The 21,948-nt window shown below is 39.6% G+C and overlaps 1 protein-coding gene and 1 long non-coding RNA gene across 3 annotated transcripts in view; one reads left to right on the top strand and one right to left on the bottom strand.

Annotated features, from left to right (window-relative positions):
- Positions 1–1,592: 1,592 nt before the first annotated feature.
- On the top strand, positions 1,593–20,274 carry RCL1 (RNA terminal phosphate cyclase like 1). 2 transcript variants are annotated; one of them, XM_070742588.1, is made up of 9 exons: positions 1,593–2,147; positions 7,398–7,469; positions 8,800–8,975; positions 11,254–11,328; positions 11,511–11,635; positions 13,138–13,263; positions 14,786–14,942; positions 17,157–17,260; positions 19,464–20,274. In XM_070742588.1, the coding sequence occupies exons 1-9, from the start codon at positions 2,012–2,014 to the stop codon at positions 19,612–19,614; spliced, it is 1,122 nt and encodes a 373-aa protein (XP_070598689.1). In that variant the 5' UTR covers positions 1,593–2,011; the 3' UTR covers positions 19,615–20,274. The 2 variants fall into 2 exon arrangements, with proteins under 2 accessions (XP_070598689.1, XP_070598690.1); XM_070742589.1 differs by having other exon boundaries at positions 1,786–2,147; positions 8,800–8,946.
- The window catches only part of LOC139162340 (uncharacterized), a 56,049-nt gene continuing 38,660 nt past the window's right edge, over positions 4,560–21,948 (bottom strand). Inside the window, exon 7 of the long non-coding RNA XR_011558304.1 lies at positions 4,560–4,645. This is a non-coding gene — a long non-coding RNA (uncharacterized lncRNA). The remainder of the gene's footprint in view (positions 4,646–21,948) is intronic.

Here is a 21,948-nt window from a genome sequence, read left to right as displayed (position 1 = left end):
AGAGTGCTCTTTATCTCAGAGGACCCCAGAGTGCTATAATAATGTCTAGAAAGAGAGTCTGGCATCTGGATGGTATATGAGTGTGCTCCAATTATCTGTAATTCCTTTTCAGAACAGATCATTGCACTTAGCCATAATATAATTGGTTTGTTTGGAGCAGTGATGGCGAACCTATGGAACGTGTGCCACAAGTAGCCCGTGGAGCCATATCTGAGGGCATGTGAGCCATTGCCTTATGTCAGCTCCAGCATGCATGGAGCATACTGGCCAGTTGATTTTTAGAAACATAGAAACATACAACACTGACGGCAGAAAAAGTCCTCATGATCCATCTAGTCTACCCTTATACTATTTTCTGTATTTTATCTTAGGATGGATATATGTTTATCCCAAGCATGTTTAAATTCAGTTACTGTGGATTTACCAACCACGTCTGCTGGAAGTTTGTTCCAAGGATCTACTACTCTTTCAGTGAAATAATATTTTCTCATGTTGCTTTTGATCCTTCCCCCAACTAACTTCAGATTGTGTCCCCTTGTTCTTGTGTTCACTTTCCTGTTAAAAACACTTCCCTCCTGAACCTTATTTAACCCTTTGACATATTTAAATGTTTCGATCATGTCCCCCCTTTTCCTTCTTGAGTTCATTAAGTCTTTTTGACTTTCTTTAAGCCATTTTCGCCTCCTCAGGCTTCAGGAAAGGCTCCTGAACCCCGGGGACGGTGAAAAACAGCCCAATGGGCCAAATGGAAGTTTGGAAAAAACTTCCAGCTAGGCCATTGGGTCATTTTTTTATCATCCTCAGGGTTCAGGAAAGCCTCCTAAAGCCTGGGGAGGACAAAAAATGGCCCAATGGTCCAACCGGACATTTGGAAACGAATGTCTGGTTGGCCCAATTTTAACCATCTCCAGGATTCAGGAGGTTTTCTTGAACCCTGGAAAGAGCGAAAAACATCCCAACAGGCCCACCGGCAACCTGGAGGATTCAGTGAGGCCTGTGCGTATGCCCACAGTTGAGGCAGAATGGGGGTTTGTGTACATGTGCAGGGGAGCATGGGGGGGGTTGTACGCATGCACAGGAGGACATTGCATTATGGGTATGGGCACATGTGCATGCGCTATTGCGCCTGTGCACCCTTTTGGCACCCAAGCCAAAAAGGTTTCGCCATCACTGGTTTGGAGCATACAGCATGCACTTACCTGATGTGATTCTTCCAATACTGAAGGAACAATCTATCATCTATCATCTCTGTCTGTCTATCTATCTATCTATCTATCTATCTATCTATCATCTATCTATCATCAATCTATCATCTATCTATCTATCTATCTATCTATCATCAATCTATCATCTATCTATCTGTCAAAACGTGTAGACTGGCCATAGAACTAGTCATATCATCTGTCTGTCTGTCTGTCTATCTTCTATATCTATTATCTATCTATCTATCTATCTATCTATCTATTTATCTATCTATCTATCTATCTATCATCTATCTACGGTATCTATCATCCTTCCATCAATCAATCTGTCTGTCCGTCAAAACGTGTAGACCGGCCATAGAACCAGTCACATCAGGGGGCGTCTCCTGTGTACACAGCCTGAGAAAAAGCTGCCGCTGGCGGTCACGCTGTGCTCGAGTAGAAAGCGCTCCAAACCCTCCCGCCGTCAGTCCCCTCTCATTCTCCCGTAGCTCCTCCTCCTTTCCCCTCTGGCCGAGCCAATAGCCTGAGCTTCCTGGCGGCGCTTCCCCCCCCACACACACACACCAGGCCCCGCCTTCTCTCCTTTGACCCCCGCCGCTGTCTCCGCGTTCCATCTTCCTGTTCCAAACCACGTGGACGCGCGCTGGGCACTGCGGGGCCAAAACCGTGGCGGCGCTGCGATCCTAAGCAACGGGGCGAGCTTCCGTTGGCGTCCGTTGGCTCGGCTGGCATCTAGAACGCTTGGCGGTTTGGGGGGGAGGAAAGATTCGGCCGGCGGTGTCCAGCGGCGCCCGGGGCAGTTAACAATGGCGAGCCAGGCTCCTTCCCTTAGCTACGTCGGGAGCAACTTTTTGCGGCAGAGGCTGGTGCTGTCCACGCTGAGCGGCCGGCCGGTGAAGATCCGCAAGATCAGGGCCAAGGAGGACAACCCCGGCCTCAGAGGTGGGTTAGTTGCGGGAGGTGCGAGACGAATCCCTGGGGACGATTTGGGGGTGGGGGTGGAGGGTTGAGCCCGGTGGGAAGGAGGCGGGTTGGAGGCTCGCCCGCTGAAAAGAGCCTGTCAGGTGGATTGAAATTTATTTTATTTTATTTATTTTATTTATTAATTAATTAATTAATTTTGTCCAATGCACAACAATACACAATGGAGGTTATAGAGGTTATACTCGAGTAAAATATATTAGAGAAAGAATAGAAGTGAAAATTTAGGAATAGAATATATCAATTATTAGAGAATAGAAGGATATTATGAGAGTAGTATAAGAAGAATAGAATAGAAGAATAGTAGATATGATATACAGTATGGGATATAGGAGAGACTCTAGGACAGGGGACGGGAGGCACGCAAGTGCACATGCACGCCCCTTACTGACCTCTTGGGAATCTGGAGAGGTCAACTGTGGATAGTCAGAGGGTAAAATGTTGTGGGTTAGGGGAAGATACTACGGAGTCCAGTAATGAGTTTCATGCTTCAACAACTCGATTACTAAAATCGTATTTTTTACAGTCCAATTTGGAGCGGTTAATATTCAGCTTGTATCTGTTTTGTATTGTTGTGGTTGAAGCTGAAGTAGTCATTGACAGGCAGGACATTGCAGCATATGATCTACATTAGAGCATGTAGCTGAGACATTCAAAATTTTAAAAAGAATTATTACATAAATGACCTAGAACTCTTCCATTAATTAATCTTTCTCTACTTTGCCTCATACAATGAAAAATATGGCATATAGAATTTTTATATAAGACATTCAGTGCAATTATACTTGCTTTCTTGGACATTAATTCCACTCTATTGGGAATTATTCCTTTATTATTGTGTGTGATGTTGCAGCCAGAATTTGTTCCACTTACAAATAACCAGTTAACTTCTAAGGTTAGAGGTAAATCAATTTTAAAATGTTTTGGTAGGAATCAATTCCTGATTTTACATCTTTTAAAACTTTTATTGCATAATTTTCTAGAGTATCCTTCTAAATTTTGCACCTATTAAATAGGTTGGTGATTTACTTCATCAGTTGCTTCTACAGTCACTTTGTTGGTTGATTGCTTTATCATGATCTGAAGAATATAATTCTCAGTGACTTGATTAATTGATGAAAGTCCAAACACTTCAGTACTATGTTCTGAATACATAGCAGTTAGTTCTGAAAATGTATTTCTTTGAACTTTAGGCACAATTGTACTTATCTGCCTTTTTACATCACTACTTTGTAACACTGGTAGGTGACTTCATCAGCCTAAAAATCCACATCTGCTGTTGGATCAGGAGTTGTGTATGCATGCAAACATAACCACCTTAACAGGGGTGGACTACTAGCAGGAATGCCTAATTGGGCTCGCCTCCTCAGCTCTGGAGGTCCCATGAGTTTGAGCAGGTACTGAAATTGTGCACGGAGACGCAGGTCTGCCCATGTTCCACATGCGTGGAAGCAAAAAACCTTGCCGGAACACAGGTGCACCTGCGTCTCTGCACGATTTCGCTATCTGCATGAGTGCAGCAGCATAACTCTGCTAAAACTCACGAGACCACCAGAGCCGCGGAGGCGAGCCCAATTAGGCTTTGCGGCTAGTAGCCCACTACTGTGCCTTAACTACTGGAAAAAAGAGGATGATTCATCTTTTCTTCTACTGATCTTTCTTTAGACTGTATTCTTCCTGTTACTATTGTTTATTAAGAAAGACAGAGTTTTTATTGGGGTGGAGAATCTCCAACATTGGCAATGGTAGCTTTTCTAACCCGGTTGAGGTTTACAACTAGAGTAGACTAATGATTGATTGTCAAGCTGCTAGGAGCTGCTATCAAGTGAGGGAGACCACCTGGGGCTGCTCAGTGCTTAGAGCAGTGGTTCTCAACCTTGGGGCCGGGACCCCTTTGGGGGTCGAGTGACCATTTCACAGGGGTTGCCTAAGATCATGGGAAAAGACTAATTTCCAATGGTGTTAGCAACTAAAGCTTCTATTCTGGCATCTCGGAACATATTTTTACAATCCAACCAATCAGGTGTTTACAGGGAGGTGTCCCTCTGACCTGTTGCCAATCAGCTTAAAGATCTGTTGGAAGAATTGGCGCTAGACTTATGGTTGGGGGTCACCACAAGATGAGGAACTGTATTAAGGGGTCGCGGCATTAGAAAGGTTTGAGAACCACTGGCTTAGAGTGATGGATGGGGGACTCCTGAGTTCAAATTTATAAGAAGTAACACTTTGGCAAATTGATACATATTAAATCTAACCTCAAGACTGGACTTGCGAATGAAACTAATCCGTTCAGGCAGAACTTCCTAGTGGAAAGTAGGAATATAAACATAAACACATTTTAATAGAAAAAAATACACAAACTTTTTCTGTCTGATGGCTGCATTTCATCTATTTTGTACTTGAGTCACAATCCTGGTAGAGCAGTGGGGATATTTTCGATGGGCTCTTTGACAGCTTTTCTAATGCCAAACAGAGGAGTGAAGGAACTGTAAGCCATAGATATTTGGACATGCAAACATTCCTCTTACACCTGAGGAAAATTTATTTTATTTTATTACAGTATTGCCCTTATGCTGCAGAAAGAAAATCACTTAACACTTAATGAGTTTTCCTCAGGCTGGATGGAAGTTGACTCATCAGACTTGCTTCTTTGCCAGGTGGATTGTTTTTTTCCATGTTCCCAATTGTGCAATAAAAGATAACATTTTATCCAAATAACAAAACAAGGCATAACTGGGGCAATACAAATTACGGATTATAATTAATATAGAGTCTGATGCAAATTAACCATCAGCCATTCCAGAGCAGCTAATTATGGAAATCAATGGTGTAACAACTGCTGTCACCAAATAATTGTATAATGATAATGCTGCTTTGTAAATGTGTTGTTTCTTTTTTTTAAATAGGCTACTTTTCCTACCATATGACTTCTTTATCAGCAGAAATTTTAATTACTGTTAAACCAATTTACAAAAAGAAAAAAAATTAAGGGTATCAATATATGCACACCCCAGATTTATGAATAGTCTTCAAAATAAGACACAGCAGTAGAAAGTGCATTTAAGTATAAAGAGATAGATTAGGTTTTCAGACTATTTATAAAAAGCCTGTCATCTCTCTTCTGTTATCTACTGGTCAGTTTCCAAACCTTCAGAAAATAAATCAAAGGAACATAAGCATTTGCAACAGCAATGAATCTTCCAAAATAATTTATATAATAACCTTTATCTTCCTCCCTTCCTCAAAACCTATATAGTGTATGATCCACATCATAAGAAGTGGTGCTGCATTTTAGCATTATCATAATACCAATAATTAACTAAACTCACTATTATTCTCTAAAGAAACAGATTAGTGTCCCAAATCTGTAGGACAATTACTTTTTATTGATGTATGCGCAGATGTGGAATTGTTAAAAGATGTTTTAAATGAAGTATTGCCATTCTACAATTTTATGATTGCAAACAATCAAATGTAAGATGAGACTGCATTCTGAGTAATAATTCCCTAGTGATTTTTCTTGTTGCAAAAACAAGATTGTAGAAAGTGAGGTAAGGCAGTACCTGTTCTAGGACCCAGTGCCTTTCCTGGAATGAGTGGACTCCAATGTTATAAGGGGATTTTAATTGAGCAAAGCCTTCTTGAAACACTGTCTTTAAAAAGGCCCTTGTCTTGACATGCCCTGTAAAAACTAAGGATTCAATCACTAGAGTTTCACTCTTCTGCCTTCTTAAGAGGTTAACACCAAAGTCCCGAGTCCCTTTGAAAGTCAGTATGATTAATCACACTGAGCTCAATTAATTTATGATTGACTAAGTCACAAAATAGATAATGGAATGAGAAGAGCATCGAATTGCATTGGATATTGTATATCCAGTTTAGGCTATTAGAACTTTTTTTTATGTGTAGAAAATTAATAAAGATTTTTTTTTTAAAAAAAAAAGAACTGGCATTGATATCACTGAGCTGCTTCTCAAATTTATTTATTAAAGGAGGATGATGGGTTTGTTTTTTCGCTACAGTAAGGTATACAGTGTTTCCTTGATTTTCGCGGGTCCGAACTTCGCGAATAGCCTATACCACAGTTTTTCAAAACATATTAATTAAAAAATACTTCGCGGGGTTTTTTTCTATACCAGTTTTTCCCATCATACGTCATCGCCAAACTAATAATTTTTGCAAATAAATAACAAAAAAAATAATTATTGTTAATAAATAATTATGTTTATAAATATCAGGATCACTAAGTGTCTTATTCAATGGTGAATACCAGTAATAATGGTGAGTAAATGGTTGCTAAGGGAATGGGAAATTGCAATTTGGGGGTTTAAAGTGTTAAGGGAAGGCTTGTGATACTCTTCGTAGTCAAAAATGGTGTATTTACTTCCTTATCTCTACTTTGCGGAAAATCGACTTTCGCGTGCGGTCTCGGAACGCATCCCCCATGAAAATCGAGGGAACAAATGTAACAGGTGACAAAAAATAAAGACAGCAGGAATGAAAGCAAAACGATTTGGAACTAGGATATAAGTAATTAACAACTTTTGCTTATTTGGTGATCTTATGTTGTTGCAATATTTTCGGTTGCAGTGGTTTCATCAGTCTCTTTACATTATCTTTCTAAGTAAACCCAAGCACAAAAGCATGATGATTGTCCGTCAATGCACTGACACTTGATAGTATCCCCCTTCCTTCCAGAAGCTTCTGGCATTCCATTACAAAAGTGATAGATTTCACTGGCATTATTTCCCCCACTTTTTCCAAAAAAAGGGAACAAGTGTTAGAGATGTCTGGTAGATAAATTACCTCTATTTCATTCTTTAATTTAATCTTCTTTTAAAAAAAAGAAAGCTGGAAACTGGATAAATAGAAAAACGAACAATAGTGCATATTTTATTTTGCAACATTGGGAAATGTAGTTCAACTGAAACCTTTGAAATACTTGGTTGGAGGAGAATTTTGTTGTGTGACTGTATGCATAGAATAACAAATAGATTTTTGGAGGGAAAATAATCTGTTACTGATTTTTTCTATTGTAAAATTGGAATAGATTTTTCTCATTTTGTCTATTTTAATCACATGATTAACACACTATTTTAACTGTAATATGACCACAATGACACGCTGTTTGATTTGTGAAGATTGCCCTAAAGATTCTTGGAATTGCTGATGAATACTAGCAATCTAATCTGATGTGTGTTTCTCTGACAGATTTTGAGGCAAACTTTGTCAGGCTGATTGACAAGATAACCAATGGTTCTAGGATTGAAATAAACCAAACAGGTAATTATTTTATATTTAATGGTATCGGCATAAATGGACCTCCAGTCTTTAGGAGCTGTTAGCATATTTAGAACTTTAGAGAAGATAATAATTTAAAAGCTCTATTTTACCAATATGTTATCTGTCTTCCTTTTATCTTACTCCTGTTTTGATGGACCGTCTACATTTTCTCAACTATATCCTTCCTCCCGTCTACATTTTCTCAACTATATCCTTTTTCTAGGCAATTGCATCTGTGGCCAGACTAAGCATTATATTGCAACTGTCCATTATTTTTTTTCCTTTAAAAAAAGTTTAAAGGAACCACTTGGGCCACCTTCCAATTTTTAAAAAGTAAAGTATCATAAAGCGAGATGGCTCATGGAACTTGATAGCTGTTAAGGTGCCCATAGTCCTATCTGTGTTGTACCACACCAGGACCCTAACTTTGCGGAGCACAAGGGGACTTCCATTGAAGAGTTACACCTTTCAATAGCAAAGTAGATATGGGAAGAAATATAGAATTGATACAGTGGAAAGGGAATGTGTACTTTCATTATTATTATTATTATTATTATTATTATTATTATTATTATTATCAATAATAATAATAATTTTTATTATAGAAACATTTGCAAAGTAAAAAGAATACAAAATTAAAGAAAAGTTTAGAAATGAAAAGTAAATAGGAAAGAAATAAAAAGAGAAAAGAGAGAGACAAAGAAAAATGTGAAGAAGTGACTTCCAATCTTCTTTGCAGGAGTTAGAAATGCATTTGTACATTTATCTCTCTAGGGTTACACTGTGACTCCCTTCTTTCCATGTTCTACCCTTTCTAATAATCGAGTCCATAAATCAAAGTTGATTTTTTATATAGGATTAGCAAAATGTCCATAAAAGGTTTCCAGTCGCTAATGAAGGTTTCCAGTCCTAATGAAGAAAATCAATTTTGCCATTTCTGTAAACTATATCTACTAAGGGAGTATGTATTTTCTTGTTTTCTAAAGCTTTCTTTTATTTGTAATTATGGGTAGTTTCACTTGTAGGACAATGCAAGTCGCGGGTGTGATTGTGTGTGTGTGTGTGTGTGTGTGTGTGAGAGAGAGAGAGAGAGAGAGCTAACACTTCCTTACTGTGCTTTTTCCCATCCTGACCTTTATTTTCTTTCCCACCCATTGCTATAATGTCCTGCTTGCACCATGAGAATTAACTACCACAAAGCCCTTCTGTAGGTTCGTAGAGTCATTTGAGCATATGATAGAGATTGATTGACAGGCAAGACAAACACGTTGCCTTTTGTCTCTACCCTACAGCTTTTACAATAACATTTATCTTGCTTTTTTAAAAACAGGTACAACTTTGTACTACCAGCCTGGTCTGCTCCACGGAGGTTCACTAGAACATGATTGCAGCGAAAATCGTAGTATTGGATATTATCTAGAGAGTCTTCTCTGCTTAGCCCCTTTCATGAAACATGCACTAAGAATTGTCCTCAGAGGTATAACCAATGATCAGATAGATCCATCAGTAAGTTGAAGGTCTACTAATTCACCCTTTCCTATACCTAGCGGATTGTGCATACAGTGCTTTCACAGAATTGTGAAGGGATGGGATGGAGTAGGGGGCATCCTGTAGGAATGGGGTGTGTGTCAAAATAGCATGCATCCACACAGTGGACGGTGAACCTGTGGCTCCGCGTGCCACAGGTAGCATGTGGAGCCATATCTGCTGGTACGTGAGCCTTTGCCCTAGCTCAGCTCCAATGTGCATATGTGTTCCAGCTAATTTTTGGCTTGCGCAGAGGCTCTGACAGGGCATTTTTGGCTACCAGAGAGCCTCCAGGGGGATGGGGAAGGGCGTTGTTACCCTCTACCGGCTCCAGGGGAGCCTTTGGAGCCTGGGGAGGGCGAAACACGAGCCTACTGGGCCCACCAGAAGTTGAGAAACAGGCCGTTTCCGGCCTTCAGGGGGGGGCGAGGGAAGCTGTTTTGGCCCTCCCCAGGCATTGAATTATGGGTGTGGGCACTCGTGAATGTGCGATAGCACGCGCCCACACTCTTTTGGCACCAAAGGAAAAAAAGGTTCACCATCATTGCTCTAGGTAGTTCTCAACTTACAACTACCCTGTTTCCCAAAAAATAAGACAGCGTCTTATATTAATTTTTGCTCCCAAAGATGTGCTACGTCTTATTTTCAGGTGATGTCTTATTTTTTTTCAATGAAGAAGAATTCATATTTATTGCTGAACAAAAAAAAAAGAACATTTATTATATACTGTACAGTAGTTGTCAAACGAGAATCCTATCAAGAATTTCTTACTACTACATACAAATATAATAATAATAATAATAATAATAATAATAATAATAATGATGATGATGATGATGATGATGATGATAATAGCTTCACAATCATGGCCAAAAAAAATCATAACTCAGGCATGAATCACTAAACAACTACTAGCTTAATGAATCTACAAGTCTATAAATGCAAGCCAGAGAAAGACATGTACAGGTTCTGAGACTCCCATCAGCTGGACCATCTGAATATATCTGCACTTTTACCCTTTCTTACGTTTTAGATAAAACAGATGAGTAGAAGAGAAGTTGTATGAACTATATCCTTCTTCTTTTGAACTGTTCATAAAAATGGATGAAGACCAATTACATTTTCCTTTTTGGCCAGTTGATTTCCCCTTTCCAATATTGGCTTGGTTAGCTGATTGTTGCAGAGTGGAGTGTTCAGTGTTATTGGATAAAATGGCTGTAACTTAATGCTAAAATTTTATTCCCACTGACTTACTCTGTCAGTGTTGGGGGGAAGTGTTGAATCCTGGCTTAACTGCCCTGGCTTTCTGACACTCGGTTTGAAAAGGAAGAATTGTCCAAGGAACTACACAGAACAAAACAATGCTCCCACCAACATGACAGGGCAAGCCATTACTGTATAAACAGATAGCAAATCCCATTCCCTCTTAGCACTGATAATGTTACCTAGTTGGGTAATGAAATGGCTGTAAGAAAACCACCAAAGTCAAAGAGTAGCAAGGACTATCCATTATATCAGTGGTTCTCAACCTTTCCAGTGCCGTGACCCCTTAATACAGTTCCTCATGTTGTGGTGATCCCCAACCATACGTCTAGTGCCAATTCTCCCAACAGAGCTTTAAGCTGATTGGCAGGAAGGTCAGAGGGACACCCCCACTGTAAATACCTGATTGGTCGGATTGTAAAAATATGTTCCGAGATGCCAGAATAGAAGCTTTAGTTCCTAACACCATGGGAAATTTGTCTTCTCCCATGGTTTTAGATGACCCCTGTGAAATGGTTGTTCGACCCCAAAAGGGGTCCCGACCCCCAGGTTGAGAATCACTGCATTATATGAATGTGCTGCAAGAATAACCCCACTTTCTTTCATTGAAATGTTTTCCTAGAAACAGTGGACTGGCTGGCAATCAGTGCCTGTGAAACAAGAATAGATTAATAGCTAATTTAAGGATCGAATGATATTCTTTTTCTTTTTAGTTATTTTTTTAATGTTTCTCTCTTACTAGCATCATGTATATAAACATTGTTATATCTTTGTAGACTACCAAATCGTACTTTTTTTAATTTAATTTTTATTTTTTTAAAAAGATTGAATGATATTCTTTATATAATTTATTGGTTGCTAATAGACAATCTTGGGGTTATTTAATTTGTTAGTTAATAAAACAGTTTTTCATAGTGGGCTTTTAATTTCTTGTTGCTTCAATATTGAAAGTGTTCTTATTAATTAAAAAACAGTTTTGTAATGAATCTTTCAGGTAGATGTTCTAAAGGCAACTGCTCTACCTTTGTTGAAAAGATTTGGAATTGACGGTGAAGGATTAGAATTGAAGGTAAGAAATTGCTATTGGTCAGCACATCACTGCACTTGAGAAATGTCTTTATAAAATAAATTTCTGTGAGTTCATATTTGTCCATAGTACAGGTGGCCCCAATTTCTTCCTCTTCATTTTGGCAACTGCGTTAATTTATTAATCCTCTGGATTTTTGACATGTCCTTTTTTATTGTTTTCAGATAATAAGGCGGGGTATGCCCCCCAAAGGAGGAGGGGAAGTGATCTTCGCTTGTCCTGTGAAGAAAGTATTAAAACCTATTCAATATATTGACCCTGGTAAAATTAAGCGTATCAGAGGTGTGGCGTATCCTTCTTTGAACGTATCTGAAGATTATTGTAGACCGCCCTTTTCATTCAAAGATTGAGTTTTTACTTCTATATCCAAACAAGTCTAACTTGGAGCCCATGAACTGCATGTGGCCCAGGTTCGCCTGGTGCACCAGTTGCGGCCCTATTTGGACAGGGAGTCATTGCTCACAGTCGCTCATGCCCTTATCACCTTGAGGTTCGATTACTGCAATGCTCTCTTCAGGGGGCTACCTTTGAAAAGTGTTCGGAAACTGCAGATCGTTCAGAATGCGGCCACGAGAGCTGTCGTGGGGCTTCCTAGATTTGCCCACGTTTCTACAACACTCCGTGGCTTGCACTGGCTGCCGATTCAAAGTGTTGGTAGTGACATTTAAAGCCCTTCATGGCATTGGACCAGAATACCTCCGGAACCGCCTTCTACCACACGAATCCCAGTGGCCGATAAGGTCCCACAGACTTGGCCTTCTCCGGGTCCTGTCGACCAAACAATGTTGTTTGGCGGGCCCCAAGGGAGGAGCCTTCTCTGTGGCGGCCCCGGCCCTCTGGAATCAACTCCCCCCAGAGATTAGAACAGCCCCCACCCTCCTTGTCTTTCGCAAGTTACTCAAGACCCACCTATATCGCCAGGCATGGGGAATTGAGACATCTCCCCCAGGCTTTCTTATATTTTATGTTTGGTATGTATGTGCTGTATGGTTTTTTAATTGTTGGGGGGGGGGGTTATGTAATTTTATTATTAGATTTGTTTCATTATTATGCTGTTTTTTTATTACTGTTGTGAACCGCCCCAAGTCTTCGGAGCGGGGCGGCATACAAATCTAATAAATAATAATAATAATAATAATAATAATAATAATAATAATAATAATAATATCTAGGATGCCACCCTGCAAGATTGTAATAAAAATACAAAAAAAATTAAGCGTTATTTATTTATATACATTAACTATATTTTATATGTAGCCCAAGATAATTCCTATTCACTCAGTATGACCCAGGCAGCCCAAAAGTTGGAATGCCTGACTTAATGTATAAGTAATCCCGGTTGAGATCAATTACTGAGTTCACATGTCACACTGGGTCAATATAGTGTGATCGGTTAAGGTCTTACCCTGCAACTTGCTGGCTGACTTTGGATCAATATTCTGTTTGCGTTGCTGAGTTGGCTATCTGTCTGGAGTTGGTAATTTGTCTGGAGTTCAGTATTACATCACTCTACAGTGGCTTTCTACAGGGCTAATATCATAGTCAATGGATTCGGTGTGAACTTTTGAACCAGAAAAAGCATTGGTATAAATAGTACATGCATAATTTGGTTTACAATTTGCATTCTCTGTTTCGCTTTCCGTGGCTGCAAAAACTTCAAATGTGTATTGTGCATAGATGTGATGTATTCATGAAGGAAATGCAGCAGAAATACTCCTCTGATACTTGACCTTTTTTGTTTGTTTGTTTTCAAATGTATTCAGAAATATTTCCTTAGTTTCCTAAAACCAGCTATTCGGTTAGGGTATCCCCCCAGATAGCAAACCGAATGGTAGATTCTGCAAGGAGCATCTTGAATAAATTCCTACCAGATATCTACATTCATACAGATCATATGAAAGGGACCAGCTCTGGAAAGTAAGTTTCAGATAATTCTTTTAAAGGTATATATTATGGCTTCAGAGATTTTCATGCGATCACCATACTATCTAATAGTATCTACACTGTGTTCCCTTGATTTTCGCGGGTTCGAACTTCGCAGAACGTCTATACCACGGTTTTTCAAAAATATTTAATTAAAAAAATACTTCGCGTTTTTCCCCCCTATACCACGGTTTTTCCCGCCCGATGACGTCTACCTTTAAAAAACATTTTTTTAATAAACTTTAATAAATAAAGATGGTGAGTAATAATCTAAATGGTTGCTAAGGGAATGGGAAATTGTAAATTTAGGGGTTTAAAGTGTTAAGGGAAGGCTTGGGATACTGTTCATAGCCAAAAATAGTGTATTTACTTCCGCATCTCTACTTCACGGAAATTCAGCTTTCGCGGGCGGTCTCGGAACGCATCCCTCGTGAAAATCGAGGGAACACTGTATTACTATCAAGGGTTATTAGCAGTACAATCTAGGAATTCTTTATGGACTCCAAAGGGGAACTTAATGTAGGTCAACAGTGGTTTATGCCTATTTTAATCTATTTAATTTTTAATTATTTACCCATTAGGTCATATAACCTCATTTTACAATAACTTCCTTGGACAGTGATGGCGATCCTTTCTTGGTTTGGGTGCCAAAAGGGGTTGCGGTCCCATTCGCTTCTCCTTGCATGCGTACAACCCTCCCCGCACATGCGTATCGCCCCTGCTGTCCCTACACATGCGCACAGGCCTCACAATGAACTCCTGAATCCTGTGGATGGCTAAAAATAGCCAAATGGGCCAACCGGAAAGAACTTCCAGTTGGGCCTTTTTTTGCCCTTCCCCTGGCTTCAGGAGGCTTCCCTGAAGCCTGGGGAGAACGAAAACGGCTGAAAAGAAGGCTAAAATTTACATGCGCTGCTGGAGCTGACATAGGACAATGCCTTGCATGCCCTTTGATATGGCTTCGTGTGCCCTCTCTCTCTTGAACCTGCTAGCAAGCTCTCTCCCGTCCTTCTAACATCATAGAGATCTTCTGATTAGAGCTGCTGGCCCCCCACCTATTTTTGAAACTTCTAGGAAAGGATTTCCTTTGACTCCCTCGTCATTTATATGTCGATCATTGGGTGGTTAAGCAGGTACATTGCCCACAGAAGCCTTTGATTTGATCCTGATTTGAAAGGGTTGGGGTTAGCAGCAGGGACTGATAGATGCCCTTGTTAGGCTTCTTGGAAAGCTGTTGGCGGTCAGAGTAGAAATTGCCGACTTAGTGAGCCAATTGCTTGAACCAGTGGTAGGCTGCTTTTTATGTTCAAAGATAATAAGAAAAATGAATGACGTCAAATTTATGATCGGTGCTTGAATTGGCTACCATTTATTTTTAAATACTTGTGTGTGGTTAAGAAATCACCTTGGCTGTCAAGGTTTGGTCACTTTTGTCAAAGACTTGAAAATAAATACATTTTTTTTTAAAAATACCCCTTTCCCTTCTGTTTTTTCTCTGCACCCATCTTTCTTTCAGGTCCCCTGGCTTTGGTCTGACTCTCGTGGCTGAGACTACAAATGGGACTTTCCTTAGTGCTGAACTGGCTTCTAATCCCCAGGGCCAGGGTGCTGCTGTGCTTCCGGAAGACCTTGGTGTGAACTGTGCAAAGCTCCTCCTTGAAGAGATCCACCGAGTAAGTGGCTGATTCTAGGGGGTCTTCTGAAGAATAATTGCTAGTCCATCCTCACACCTGATGCCCTCCATATGTGTTGAAATCTGAGCTTCTAGAATTCTGGCCATCCGGATATGGTGATCCCCAAATATCTGGAAGGCACCAGAGATGGGAAGACTCTTTTAGAAGCTCACATTTCTTCATGAGTTCTTCCATGCTGGATGGAAACTCTGGCACCAAGTTGAAGAAGTCTGTGGTTGGAAATTCTGGCACCAAACTGAGCCTCCTAATCCTATGCATTTTAGTTCTGTGCATATTTACGCTTATGTAATTTTAGTTATATCATTTTAAATCTGCCCATATTTTATTATAATATAAGCTTTATATTCTCTAGGCCAGTGTTTCCCAACGTTGGCAACTTGAAGATATCTGGACTTCAACTCCCAGAATTCCCCAGCCAGCAAATGCTGGCTGGGGAATTCTGGGAGTTGAAGTCCAGACATCTTCAAGTTGCCAACGTTGGGAAACACTGCTGTAGGCAGTGGCAGAGTTGTATATAAAGACTTTTTTTCCAAATACAACAAATAAAATGCACCCTTTCTTTGGTTAGCAACTGAAAGAGGTCTATAAAGATGGTCCTCAGATTGCAATGGTAATTGGGAGAGGAATTTCCATTGCTAAGCGAGGCAATTGAAAAGAGTGATATCACATGAATTCATCACTTGGTTAAGAAAGTCCCTGGAGTCCCCTTTAACCACGTTCCACCAATCATTGTGCAAGGATCCATTCCATCCAAGTCATTCCTAGCTTGGCCCTTCACAATTCTGAGCCCTGGTAAGATAAGGAACTGCTCCTCTTAAATTCCTCCAACAATATAATACAATAACAGAAGAAGTCAATATTAATATTAAAACTAAACATTAAAATAATAAAACAATAGAATCCTATTTAAAAAAAAACTCACCACAACAACCCAATCAATCAATATACATACTTAACCTATCAACACAATTCAGCCATGACAGATAATAGTATTCATGGCCCCAGGCCTGCCGACAAAACCAGGTCTTCACTGCCTTTTGGAAGGTCAGTAGGATGGGAACAGTATGGACATCAGGGGGGGAGGGGAGTTTGTTCCATAGAGCTGGGGCAGCCACAGAGAAGGCCCTCCCCCACGGCTGCGCCAACCTGCATTGCTTAGTTGACGGGACCCGGAGAAGGCCAACCCTGTGAGATCTTATTGTTCTCTGGGAGGTATACAGCAGGAGATCCTAAGCCATGTAGGGCTTTATAGGTAATAACCAACACCTTGAATTGTGCCCAGAGACTAATTGGTAGTCAGTGCAGCTCGTGGAGTTGGTGTTACACCCATAACAGCTCGCGTGGCTGCATTTTGCACTATCTGCAGTCTCCGAACACTCTTCAAGGGTAGCCCCATGTAGAGCACATTGCAATAATCAAGACGGGAGGTGATGAAGGCCTGAGTGACTGCGCAAAGCCTCCTGGTCCAAAAAGATAATGTGACTGTTTGTCACATTATCTTTTCATTTTTTAATTTATATGAACCCAGGCTGAGATGTGCTCCATGGAACAAGCTGTCCTTGTGAAAACAGATTGCCATGTGCCTCCTGTTGCATCATTGCACCGCACTGTGAGATAATCGTGTGTCAATTTCAATTTTGGGAAGCAAAATTGTAGGATTATTTAAAGAAATATAGATATCTGATATAATTTTGAATATACAGTAATCCCTTGCTACTTCGCGGTTCATCTCTTGCGGATTTGCTACTTCACGGTTTTTCAAAGGAGGCTTAAATCCATTAAATCCATTGAAAATTTTAAATCCATTGAACATTCATAAAATTCTTCTACAGTACTACTGTACTCTATTAAAGAAACTGGTAGGATATCACATGTAGTTCCAGCTGAGAAACATTATAGAATGTTTAATGCAAAGGGTGGGTTTTAAAAGTCCAAATACTCATTAAATAATATCTTTCCTCTACTTCATGGAAATTCATTTTTCACGGGTGGTCTTGAAACGCATCCCCTGCAAAAAGCGAGGGATCACTGTACTGCCGTGCAATTCGATTTTGTGAAAATAATTTGTTAATCTTTTGACTTTTGAAATGTAAGAGCAGAGTTCCCCTGTGTCGTCTCCCAATTTCCTTTCCCCCTTTTATCTATAGTTTGTGGCTACCACAAAGCTTAACGATTAAAGCATTTCCTTTGCAGGGAGGCTGCGTGGACTCCATAAACCAAAGCCTCATTCTACTTCTTATGACTCTTGGGCAGCAAGATGTCTCCAAAGTTCTTCTAGGACCATTATCACCTTACACGTAAGTTTTCTCATCCACACCTATTCTTGCTCCATTTGTTAACTGAAGTGACAGGAAGCCATTTAATGGCTGCTACTTGGAACAGTTAATGGTTGCCAAAAGAACCATTTGTGCTAATATTTAGAACACATCATGCAGTATTTTATTTCTGTTTATATGCCATCAAATAAGTTTCTTATCAATTCATTGAATCAAGCTAATCAAGTTTGCAGGGACAGATTGCATTTGCTCATATAGACACAAGCCAACACAAATTATACTATTTACATGGTAACATGTTGCTTTGTAAAGTGTCTGTTACTAGCAGTAACTCCCTGACTTGCAATTTTGATAACAATGAGATTGAGTAGACAGTATTTTGAAAATAGCAGATGTTCATATCCCAGGTTTCGGCATGTTCTAGTCAATACAGGTAGTCCTCGATTTAATGCCGCTCATTTAGTGATTGCTACAGTGACACTGAAAAATGTGACTTATGGCCATTTTTGACAGTTACTGCCTTTGTAGTATGCCCATGATCATGTGATCAAAATTCAGATGCTTGGCAATTGGTTCATATGTATAACATATGTATAACATATAAAAATATGAGCCGGGGTGGCGCAGCAGGTAGAGTACTGTACTGCAAGCCACTGAAGCTGACTGTAGATCTGTAGGTCAGTGGTTCAAATCTCATCACCGGCTCAAGGTTGACTCAGCCTTCCATCCTTCCGAGGTGGGTAAAATGAGGACCCGGATTGTTGGGGCAATATGCTGGCTCTGTTAAAAAGTGCTATTGCTAACATGTTGTAAGTCGCCCTGAGTCTGAGGAGAAGGGCGGCATAAAAATTGAATGAATGAATGAATGAATGAATGAATGAATGAATGAATGAATGAATGAATGAATGAATGAATAAAATTGCAATGTCTTAGGGTCATGTGATCCCCTTTTGCAACCTTCTCACAAGCAAAGTTCATGGAGAAGCCAGGTTCATATAACAAACCAGGTTACTAACTTACCAACTGCAGTGATTCACTTGAAACAACTGCAGCAAGAAAGGTCTTAAAATGGGGCAAAAAATAAATGTCTCACTTAACAGTAGAAATTTCAGGCTCAATTGTGGTCATAAGTTGAGGACTACCTGTATTCATGAGAAACTCCGATCCATTCTGTTGGATCTGAGAGCCAGTTTGGTGTAGCGGTAAGGACACTGGACTAGATAGAACCAGGGAGTCTGTGAGTTGTAGTCCTTCCTTAGGCATGGAAAACAGCTGGGTGACTTTAAGCCAGTCAACCCTCACAAACTCAGCTGGCTTCACAGGAATTTAGCTGAAGGGAAAATAAGCAGGTAGGAGCAGTATGTATATGTAGAAGCTGACTTTTATTTATAAAATAAATAATAAAGGCAGGATAAAAATTAAATACGTTGCCTTGAATTGTATAAAATAAAGGCAGGGTAGTTATTAAAAGCACAACAATGTAAAATTAGGGCTGCCAGTTCTTTAGCTGGTGTTGGCCTTCCTATGGATCGAGTTTTTCTTCTCACTGCAGTGTGACTATCGTGTTTCGGTGTACTAGACTGTGAACTGTCCTTTTTCGGTTATCATGGTACCGGTGCTGTATGTATGAAAGGTACAGTACTGTGATAACTGAAGAATGATAGTGCCATCACAATGAGATGGGGGTTGTACTATGAAATTACTGTCGGGCATTGTTATCTGCTTTTGAGAGTCAAGTAGGACTATTTTGACATAGAGGAAGGAGAGAAAGAACTTGTACCTCATTGAGTCATAATATAGTCCATTAGTAATATAGGAAAGTGCAAACATTCTTCATGGCTTAATCATTAAAAAATCTTTTTTAAACTGATAATAAGCTTATAAAGCCAACTTTTCCAAGTAATATTTTGGATAATATTTCATGCAGATTTTTTAAAAAAATTATACAAATATTATTCCTAAATGCTTTTTAGCTTCATCTGTCTTTTGTCTTAATTAATAGGAAACTTTACTTTGGAGATACCCAGTTTTTCTCACCTATTTTTATTATTATATTTTTTATTTTTTATAATATTTGACAATGGAAAAGTAATGTATTTTACAAATAATTAGGTAGATATTTTTCCGAAATAGGAACACTTTTTAAAATGCAGATGTTGTTTGTGTTAACTACAATTTAGAAAAAGGAATGTATACTTATAGTTGCTTTTTCCTTTTCTTTTAGAATTGAATTCCTACGACATTTGAGAAGTTATTTCCAAGTTATGTTTAAAATTGAAACCAAATCTTTTGAAGATGAACGAAAGGGAGGTGAAAAAGTCTTAATGACCTGTGTTGGCATTGGGTTTTCTAATCTTAGCAAAACAGTAAGATGACCTTGCTCATGGATTTTAATTTAAAAAATACAAAAATTAATGTTTCTATTGATATACGTTCGTGCACATGTTTTACTGAGGAAGAGTATGTGTGACTGACGCTTTCACTTAAAGCAGTAGTTGTTGCCATTTTAATCCTTTTGAAAGCTCCTTTGAGATTCCATTATGGACTTTAAGTGTATATGTTGAAGATTACATTCATTGAAGATACTATTATGATTAGTTTTGGAGTTGGAAATACATTCTACATATCTATTTTTCCCTTTTATTGTAGAAAGAGCATGTGTTAAGATCTTGTTTGAAATCAAATGCAATGATAAACACATTTGTGACATACGGTCTAAAAACTGCAATTGAATTTTTCCAAGGACACTGCGTTAAATTAAGATGGATGTTTTGTTATCAGGCTTTTTTTCCCCAAAAAAGGAAATCTTTAAAGATGATTATCATTACAAACCACAAGCAGAAAAGCCATTTTCTTATACATATCCTGAAGTATGAATAAAAGCTGAAATTACATCTAATTCCTTCACTTGTACACAAAAATAAAGAACTTAAGACTGACACCTGAAAAAAATAGGGGCATAAAAAATGTAATACATGTCCCTTACTATATTTTTTTTTACCGTTTCTACATGAATAAAAGTTTTCTAAATTAAATGTTCTTCTCCTTAATGACTTCGACTTTTCTAGGTTCTGGAAAATTCAGAGAGGTGGAAAACCTCCACTTGCAGCAAACCTTATTCCCTGGATTTCAAATTCTATCCCCCGCTTTTTAAAAAAAGAGTTAACACTTTTCAGTCAGCAGGGTTGGATGTTGATAGATCAGTGATAGCGAACCTATGGCACAGGTGCCACAGGTGGCACGCGGAGTCATAGCTGCTGGCACACAAGCCATTTCCCTAGCTCATCTCCAATGGGCACGTGCATGCTGTCCAGTTGATTTTCGGCTCACACGGGAGGGCATTTTCGGCTCACACGGGAGGGCGTTTTCGGCTCACATGGGAGGGCGTTTTCAGCTTACAGAGAGCCTCTGGAGGAATGGAGGAGGGCATTTTTGCCCTCACTGCCTCTAGAGTAGTGGTTTTCAACATGGGGGTCGGGACCCCTTTAGGGGTCGAATGACCACTTCACAGGGGTCGCCTAAGACCCTGGGAAAAGATGAATTTCCCATGGTGTTAGGAACTAAAGCTTCTATTGTGGTGCCTTGGAACGTGTTTTTACAATCCGACCAATCAGGCGTTGACAGTGCGGTGTGTCCCTCTGAGCTTCCTGCCAATCAGCTTAAAGCTCTGTTGGGAGAATTGGTGCTAGATGGGGATCACCCCAAAATGAGGAATTGTTTTAAGGGGTTGCGGCATTAGAAAGGTTGAGAACCACTGCTCTAGAGCCTGGGGAGGCCGAAAAATGGGCCTACGGGGCCCACCAGAAGTTGGGAAATGGGCCATTTCTGGCCTCTCGGGGGGAGGCTGTTTCCACAGGCATTGAATTATGGGTGTACACATTCACACATGTGCAACAGTGCGCACGTGAACACTTTTGGCACCCATGGGGGGGAAAAGATTTGCCATAATTGTGATAGATAGTCCTCAACTTAAATCCATGATTAAGTCCAAAAGTTCCATTGCTAACCAAGACAGCTACTAAGTGAGTTTTGCCCATTTTACAACTTTTCTTACCAGAGTTAAGTGAATCGCTGCAGTTGTTAAGTGAATCCGACTTCCTCGTTGGCTTTATTTATTTTATTTATTTATTTATTCGACTTCTATGCCACCCGATCCCGAAGAACAGTGATAAAATACAATAAAATAGATACAAAAGATAAAAGAAGTCGAACATTTCTAAACTAAAACATTATAAACGAAAAAATCCCAAAATATAAAAACAGTCACCATCAATCGTCGGGTCACAAAAGGTGATCACATGACCCTGGGATAAGGCAGCCATCAATTGTTTGATGCTTCAACAGTCAAAAGTGGGAAAATAACCATCAGTCACTTTTTTCAGTGCTGTTGTAAGTTCAGGTGGTTGAATGTGAGAACTACCTGTACACAATAGGTTCTCAAATGCACTCCTTTAGAGCAGAGGTCCCCAACTTTAGCAACTTTTAAGACTTGTGGACTGGCAACTCCCAGAATTCAAGTCTTAAGTCTGCCAAAGTTGGAGCCCCCTGCTTCAGAGAGACAGGAGAAATATTTCTTCCTGTCTTCTCAGCAGACTCAGCTCCTGAGTATGTTTTAATCCACTTTATGTTGTCTGCTTGTGACATGAGGTAGGTTTTTTTAGCAAGGCAATTCAAGGTGATACAAAATTGACATAGTGTATCTGTTGATT

Source organism: Erythrolamprus reginae, chromosome 2, assembly GCF_031021105.1.
Source record: "Erythrolamprus reginae isolate rEryReg1 chromosome 2, rEryReg1.hap1, whole genome shotgun sequence".
Lineage (NCBI taxonomy): Eukaryota > Metazoa > Chordata > Lepidosauria > Squamata > Dipsadidae > Erythrolamprus > Erythrolamprus reginae.
Note: the sequence above shows the minus strand (reverse complement) of the source record. Positions and strands in the feature narration are given on the sequence as shown.